Below are 8,801 nucleotides of genomic sequence, written 5' to 3' on the forward strand. Positions count from 1 at the left end.
AGAAGCATGCTGAGAAATCCTATTAAACAGCCATATTTCATTAAAATGTGCTGAAGGAATGTGACCCGAGCCTGAAAATGAGGACAAGTTTTCTTGTGAGACAAACAGTATTTGAAATCCAGTGTGCCTTTGAATGTGATTGGGAAATTTTCCCCACCTTGCTTCTCAGTGTATCATATTGCCTGAAGTGCAGACAAATGCAACTTTATATACACTATCAGAAAAGAGGAGGAATGAAAACCTGTCTGTTCTGGAAGCACTTGACTCAGCATATTCATGACAATAACTAGGTAAAACAATATGGCAGTATGCCGTAGCTTGAAAGGAATTTTCAGGAGACAAGAGTTTCTCTCGGTTGTGATTCTTAGTTTTACAAATTTCAGTGCTCAAAGGGAGACAGTACTTGCTGAATGGTGTTGTGAGCTTTTCCACCACAGTCTGTCTGCTCATGTATTTGAAAGTTAGTGTTTGACACCTTCAACACCAGCTACAGGCTGCCCATGGCTCTGCAAATACATTCAATTACAACTTGCAGCATCCTTGGCCATTCTGGTTATCAGCTCTCCATACATATCTGTCCGAAGCATCTCAGTCCTAGTCAACAAAATCTGCTCTTCTCAGCTGTATTCCTTGAGCTTGGCCAACTCCACTACATTTTCAGTGTTACATCCTATTGTTAGGATCTTGAGATAAACCTTGAACTGATTGGATTGCTGGAGTTAAAAGAAAACTTTTGATTACCTTGAAGAATTACAGGGTAATTACTAGTGTAAACAACTTCAGCTCTTGTATATATTGGGTAGAAAAGAACTGGCTATTTCTGACTTTTCTCTTAGTAACTGTATGTGGAGTACTTCTATCCAGCCACCTCAAAGTACTCAGCAATGACAGATAATAAAGATGGGAAAAGAGCTTTACAAAAAAGTGGGGGAAAATTTGGTTAACATTGGGGAAGAGGATCAAGACACAACATTCTAAAGGAAATGTGCATTCTTTTTTTTTTTTTTTTCCATCTCTACTCCAAACCTGTTGTGACCAGTACACTGTATTATCTCCATCTGCACAAGAAATAGAGACCAAGAAGGATTTTAAAGCCAAAATTTTTCAGATTGTGCAATGCTTATATCTTCGAAAAGCTTTCCTTCCAAGTACAGGCAAGTCATAAATCTGGGCGTAGGAGAGGAGAGGACTCCCTGTCATGTTTGGCTGTGTATGCAGAAGGTCTGCTGTGTTTGTTTTTCCTAAAGATGGGAATCATAATTGTCATTTAAAAGTTAGCTGTCGAGGCTCCCCTTGTGGTCTGTGGAGAAAGCTGAGCTCTCCCAGGTGCTTGTACCTTGCACCCCTCCATAAGTATGTCACCAGGTGACTGGTTTAGACCAAGTTGTCCAGCTCTGAGATGGCTGACGTTGGGAGATGAGCATCTTATCTCCTGTTCCCACCCATTCCTACTGCCCACCCTCCTCAAGGCTCGGAGATATGGTGTGTCCCTGCAGGGCTAGGTGTTGGACTGTCCTTGGTAATCCTGTGGCCTGACAGTCAGGCAGGGTGATCCTGTGAAAGGTTCAGGTGCATTCAGGGGAGTTGCTCTGGTATCTCATGGAGGGCAGCAAAAGAAAGGGTAGATTCCATCATTCCAAAAATATGATTTCCATTGAGATGAGGAGCCCTACTTCAGCTTTTATTGTCAGTGCAGTTTATAATAGCTCCATACATGGTACCTCCCTGCAGCCTGGATGAGCCTTACATTTGACTCTTGTCACCTTCTCAGTGTTCCTTCTGCCTCTTCCCCATCCTTGCCCCACTTTCTTTTGATCATAGGGATCTGGGGTGATGAAATGCTGGGCTATCCAGTGGTGTGGCTCACTGGGAAGCTGATTGATTTGGTGTAGTTTGTTAGCAGCAGAAAATGTGCTCTGGTAGATCTTTGCTGGTGTTCTGCTGTGTCTGTTGCTGTAGGCCCTCCCTACAGACATCACAGTGGGTACCTGCTCAGCATGGAGAGATGACATGGCAGCAGGTCTCTGATCTGGAGGAATTAACATGAGCGAGCCTCCCAGTGGTGCTAGTTTTCTCCTGAACAGCTAGGGGGGAGAAGACAAGCAGTGTCTCTTGGTAATTGCGCTGGTCCTCCATCTCAAATCTCTTAACAGCATACTCCTTTACAGCAGGGTCTTCTGGTGGGCTATGGGGTGTGTGGAAGAGACAAATGGCAGATGTTCTGTAGCACACATGCAGGGGAAGGTGAAGTCTGGGAATTCACAAGTGCAGAGAGGCAGGGAGAGGGTGGAGGGCAAGGAAGAGTTTTCCTTTGCACAGTAGGTGTGCTTTGGAGAAAGTCAAGAGGCTCTCTGCTGGAGTGTCTTTGACCCTGGGACACAGCGGTGGGGAGACTTGTGCAGATGTCACACCAGCTAGGCACAGTACGCTGCTTTCCAGTGGAGACGACCTCCTGCTTTCCACTCCATATCTTAACAGCTCCTGCTTTATGGTATTAACTCTTCCTCAGCTCTTTGTGGAGAGACTTCTGCCAGATGAGAGCCAGGTGGCTCTGGGACCTGTGTAGGCAGGGGATCACAGCAGCTGGTGAGGGCATTGCAGTGCACAGACTGCTTTATATCTTCTTCTCCATCATCGCTACATTCCTCTGCCTCCTTACCTGTTAAAACCAGCTTCTTCCTGCTGCTCAAACAGCGGTGCACCTTCAGTGGTATATCCTGTCAGGCGGGGCGAGCAGTGCTGGCACAGTGGTCCTGCCTCTGGTTATTTAGTCTTGAAGGAATATGTGACACAGGAGCAACAGATTACTCTGGACTTTGCAACCGCCCTGCCCTCCAAGAAACATAACTAGCACACAGATCTAGAGGAGAGCTGCCAGCAATTTTTGCACAGAACTGGATATCTTAAACCACACAGCATATGACAATATTTGCTGTGTCACCCAAGGATTAAAATGTTGGTAGGTTTTGATGCTGTCCAAATATTACAGGGTATTTTTTATTCCTTTTGCACATAATTTCTGCAGTAGCCTTTTGGTCCATGAGTGTATCAAGCTGTTTCTTTTTCTTCATCAGTCTCATGGGTTAGCCAAAACATCCTCATAATATTCCTTAGCTGTTTACTGACTGAGCACCCAGACCCTAATTCTAACTGGGTCATCAGTGTGACTGAAGAGGGTGATGGGAAAGTCTCCGGGTCTGGAGCACTCCATCCAATAACTAGCTGTGCCCCACTGGAGGGAAGTGGCACAGCCTCACCTGGGAGATCCCAAGTCCACAGACCCATTTCTGCTTTTTTCTCTTCACTAGTAGCCACAATTGGCCCAGTTCTGTCCAGCAGGGATGGAAGGTACAGCCCTTTCCCAACAGATTTTACAATTCAAAGTTAGGACATATGATTTGTTTCCCAGAAAGCAGCACAGCCAAAGTGGACCTTTAGGAAAGGGTTGTATCTGGGACCTTGTAGATACGCTCGGAGGGGAGCAGACCCAGAGGACAGCACTGCAGGAAGCAGAGCAATATGTACAGAGAAGCTATCAAATGGACACTTGCAAACTGAAATGGTGATGGGGCAGATAAGATTATGAAGAAGGACCAGCTGAGAAGGGTGCAGCGCTATGAGGAGCTTTCAGTGTAGTGCTGATAAAAGTATTGAATTTGATGAAAGAAGAGATGAGGAGATGTGGAAGAGAGATAGATATGATCTAATCAAGCAGCAAGGAGTGTGATTTTTGCTTTCTGTGGATGTATTGCTTTCCACATTGGGAGAGCTTTCAATGTTTTGCTTTATATGGATTGGAAAGAAACCATAGAAGAGTTTCAGGTTTTGACAGTATCTGGGTGCCTAGAGAAGCAGGACAAAGAATGGCAGGGAAACTGCGAACATAATATGCTTTTGAAAATGCTACTATTTGCTGATTTTTTGTGATGTTTGCCTTCTAGATGTTCCTGAATGTCTAGCCTTATAATTCAACTAAACTCAGACTCCAGGTATTGTTACTGCTAATACAAGAAACCAGTGCTTTGGAGATATTGCCCATACCCAGATTTTCAGTCTTCCCAGTTGCTGGAGTTTACTTCAGGTTTATGCTCAACGTTTCTCCTTCAGGCAGCTCCTGAAGGAGAGGCACAATTTCATGGTTAAATGGAAGTAATAGCATGTTTCTTCTTTGTCTTCTCACAGAAGTGGAAGATGAAAGGCAGTTTCATTCAACACTTCGTCAGCGGTCTCTGCCTGGAAAACCAGACCAGGAGAGTGGTGACCAACCCTTGCCAAGCAGGTGTACCTGGCCAGCAGTGGGAGCTGCTACAAGCAACATGATGGTAGCACAGAGATCTCCTTGTTTCTCTGTGCATGAGACTTTGGGAACAGAGGGGGATTGGGAAGGGAGGAATGATTTTATATGTCTGACCCTAAGTGTTTTCATTGTGCCCATCAGCAAGCCACCATTTCAGCTGAGCACTTGGTGTTTTTGAGCTTTTCAAAGAAGCTGGGGGTGAGAGGGAGATGAGGAGAGTTGTTGAAATCTTCCCATCTGTTGTCTTAAGTTCTCCTTTGTAGCTGATGTCCATGCACAGCTGCACCTAGAGAGGAGGGAGGACCCAGCCCAATACCTGGAGTGACCAGAACTGCCTTGCAGCTCTCCCCATCCATTCCTTTCTCTGCACCCAGAGTCCACGATGATGCTTGTACAAACATTGGTAGCTCTTTGGCTTTCCTGGCTTTTCCCTCTAACATCATGCATTGTTTATGCATGTGTGTGTCTCGGTGAGGACTGGCCAGAAGAAGAGTCACCATGATGAGTGAAAGGGCTGGAAAGGAACTAGCAGACCCCAGGAGCAGGTTTGTAACCTCTTTGTGGTTGTCCCGTTCCTTCATCTGCCTGCAGTAGCCTCCCCACAGCCACATGGGCTGAGGTTTACACAATGCTGACAAGAGAGCTGGAAAAGGAACAATATGTTTTATCAGCATAACCAGGGGTTGTTTAGGGGACTATTCCCTGCTGAATTCCTGCTTTCAGTTTTTCACAAGTGGAAGGCTAGCCCTGCCTCCACAAGTGATCCAAGCCTGCAGGCAGCGCAGCTGGACCTAGGTTCAGGGTACCACACTCCTGAAGAGCTGGTCAGAGATGGATGCCTACAGTTTGGGATGCTGGGGAAGCTGGGACCATTCTCTGGCGGCTCTTTCTCTGGTGCTACCAGACACTGCCCACTGCATCCCACACTGAAGGTGATGCACAGAGCTGTGTGGGCAACGCACACTGACAGTGCCGCTGCACTTGTCTCAGGCCTGTGGCAGGAGCCCTCCCAGTTCCTGGCTGTGAAAGGCAGAAGGGCACAGCCCCTATGTCATTGCAGGCTTCCCGCTGCCGGCTAGGCAAGAGCACAGCCCTCTTGCTGGCTCTGCAGGGCCCTTGTGAACACAGGGTGGCATGACAAGCCACCCAATCCTGCTGTCTAGTTGCTTTTTACCTGCTCTTAGAAAGAGGAGGCAAAAAGGCCTGTGACTGCTCCCATTGCAACACCCAGCTCTCCTCCCTGTAGGCACCCTGGGGAGGTTAGCTGGTGAAGCTGAAACTGCCCCATGCACAAATGCTGTCACAGTACAGGCCTGCCCTGAGAGATTGCTCCTTTGTGTTCTGGAGATACCAAAGACAGCTCTAGCTGGCATCCCAGTCCTGCTCCCAGTTACCAGTTGGTTGTAGCTGAGTGTGGGTTTTCAGACTTGCCAGGGTAAGTTTACCTATTCAAATTAAAAAAAAAAAAATAATAAAAAATCCCACAACCTTACCTTTTCCTACTAGCTCTGTTAAATTCCCCTCTTGGACTGGGTTTTGTAAACCAGTCCTCTTCTCCAAGAGCCTAGCAGGGCAACCAGATGTGGGGCCTTCAGGAGGCAATTGATTGCCTGGATTCTTTCTGATCTGGTGTAGAAGAAACAGGATGTTCATTTGGATTCTAACAGCTGGCTGCTTTTGATCATGTCTCTATCCCTTTTTAATTCTCTTTCCTAGCTTGGTATTAGCCCAAACAGTTGACAAAAGAACAGATACTGTTCTTCAAATGTTGCATGCGCTCAGAAGTGTTTGTGTGAGAACTGGAGGATTTGTTTTCTGTCCTCGGTTCTTTATTTAAAAACTAAATCATTCATATGGCAGGAGCTCTTTTCCTGTTTCCCCCTTCACTCTGACATCAGCTCACTATCTCGACACCAATTAACCAGATGAATGACCTGCCCAATCTGTGAAAACTCAGGAGGCAATTCCCTTTGGTCCCAAGCGTACAGCATGGTGCAGCCACACTTCTGTGTGGCAAGAAGGGCACTGACTCTGCAGAGATTTCTCTTTTCCTGTATAGAATTGCTTTGGGCCTGAATGACTGAGGCCAGGAAAGAGCAGAGAAGGAAAGAAAATAGAAGGAACAGAAAGAGGGCAGGAAAGACAAATCCACTGGGGGAGAGATGCCATCCTACTAGCAATTGCTTTTCTATACAAGAATATGCAGGAGATGCTGCTTCCAGAACAGCATCATTAGGCAGTGGGAGACAGGGACATTCAAGTTCTCACATACTTAGCTTGAAAAAACTTGATGCAAAGACAGATGAAAGGCCGTTGAGCAGGTACTGTACATAAGCTCTGTATACGATGAAGTGCTGAAGGGTTATGTATTTTCATCGAAATGCATCGTAAGTGCACGATCTGAGCTTCCTCCATTTCACTCACCAGCAGCTTAAGGGTTGCATCTAACAGCATGTTCACTCCACCACCAGGTACTGCTTCCTTCCTCCTTGCTCCCACTGTGTGCGCAGCTTTCTTGCAGTTCCTTCTTCAAAACTGTGCTAGGAGTAGGACCCAGCTCCTCTACAAACAATTCTCATGACCTGCAGACCACGGAAGCTTTGCTCTCCAAGCTGTGGGCCAGCCCTGGTTCAGAGGGCTCGTGTCAGCACACTGGCTACTGCCCTTGACTTTGTGTTGGCTCCAATGCTGGAGGCACCTCCAACGCAGTGGAGGTACCTGGACTAGCTGTGCTGATCGGTGCCTCTCCCTACTGCTTACCGCCCGGCAGAGTGCGAGCTGGCCTCTGTTTGGGGCTGTGAGCTGGGGCAGCTGAAGACTGGACCCTCTCCTTCTTCAGGTGCCCGAGCCTGGGGGAGAGAAGGGGAAAGGTAGACATATGCTAGATGTCAATAACTTAAAGTGCTCCTGGAGCTGGGGGCTACCAGAGTCCTAAGTCTGTGGTTTTGGACATGTTCTCCTGAGGTCACTTCCCCACTGCTTACTCTGCTGTCAGCTAAAGCACTGCTCACAGGACCTCCCCGTAGGCCCAGTGCTGACATCCCCCCACATCATCTTCTGGAAGCCATTGGTTTTCAATGGATTTTAGCAGTTGCTGACAGGGAGGTGCATTACAAAAGGTTTTTTTTCAAGTGTGGGCAAACTAAGCTTCTCCTCAGAACAAACAAAGTCTTGTCCAGATTCATTATTAACATACTTTCCACTTCCCCTGCACTGAAGAGAAGGAGGAACTGTGTTAATCTGCGTTTTTTTCCCCCAAGGTCCACGCAGTGCTGTGTTTTGGAACAGGACTCCAGTGGGGTTTTTGGAAGCAAACTGGCTGAGCCCTCAAATTTGGCCCAATGATTTGTGTCTTTAGCAGTCAGAAGAAGCAGCTGCTCGCCCTTGTTTCCCTGTTTACTTTAAACAGCCCCCTTGACTGTCAAGACAGAGCATTTGCATCGGTAATACCTTTCAAGAAAACTGTTACTGTGTCAGATGTTTTTTCATGTGCTGTGAAACAGTGGGGGTTTATTTAAGGGGAGCTGAAACTGCTGTTGTAAGAAATAAATTTCAAAAAGTTTATTTTCCCCACTCACTTGTAAGTTGCACTTTGCCAGATGTAATTTATGTGGAGCCCAGATTTGTTTTCCCTTTTCTTGAAGAAAGCATGTGCCAGAATCTGTTTAATGCCTGGAATAAAATCCACTTCGAAACAAGTGTTTCAGCCTGGTTTTATTCCCCATTACTTCCTATCGGAAAAGAGACTCCATCCTTTCTTGCCTGTTCCCTGTCTCTGTCTTTCACTGGGTTTGTCTCCCCAAGACATACATGCCCCAGTTCTTTGCACGGGTTCCTGGGTTGCTTCTAGGGGGATACTGCAGGAGCTGGTGGAGAGATTTCTAGGATACAGTGGTATATCAGTTGAAAACGACTGAAGAATCCCTCCTCAGCTGGCTAGGTGGGAAGGCATCCTTTCTGGCCAAAGTTAAGAACAGTTAATGGACTGGCTTTTACATGCTGAAAGAAATACCTGGGAGTGGAGGGATTTAATTCTTCCCGTTACTCTCTCCTTGATCTTTTCTTCAGGCTATTGGCCTGCCTATTCCTTACCAAGCCTCCCCCAACGGGCTGTCTTCTGCCCCTAGCTTGAGAGCAGGGAAGCATCACCACCCACAGATGTCTCCTAGCATATGTGATGCTAGGCATCAAATACTGTCACTCTCCAGGCAGGCTGGTAGGCTTTCCTAATCTCACCTTACTTTAAAAAAAAAAAGACCAGCCAGCAATGTCAATTTGGAGGCTTTTGAGTTTAAAATACAGGCTTAACTGCCTGCTAGTTCACCTATAGAGCCTTCTTCAAACTAGGCTTGCCTAGGTCTGCCTCTACAAAAAGTAGCTGTGCCAGGGTCTCCACCTAGGGAAGGAGGGGGAACTAGGGCTTCCCTGTGTTGCCTGGTCATGTATCTGATGTTCGACGGCTATGGGAGCTCGATAGAAAGGAAAAGAGCTGGGGCTTTTCTCT

The 8,801-nt window shown here is 46.8% G+C and overlaps 1 protein-coding gene across 1 annotated transcript in view; it reads left to right on the forward strand.

The window, feature by feature from the left end:
* GALNT16 (polypeptide N-acetylgalactosaminyltransferase 16) overlaps positions 1–7,996 on the forward strand; it is a 77,248-nt gene extending 69,252 nt beyond the window's left edge. The window contains exon 15 of the mRNA XM_080396512.1: positions 4,183–7,996. Within this exon, the coding sequence (XP_080252638.1) occupies positions 4,183–4,320 (138 nt within the window). The 3' untranslated portion in view covers positions 4,321–7,996. The remainder of the gene's footprint in view (positions 1–4,182) is intronic.
* The last annotated feature ends 805 nt before the right edge of the window (positions 7,997–8,801 follow it).

Source organism: Falco punctatus (genome assembly GCF_963210335.1).
Source record: "Falco punctatus genome assembly, chromosome: 7".
Lineage (NCBI taxonomy): Eukaryota > Metazoa > Chordata > Aves > Falconiformes > Falconidae > Falco > Falco punctatus.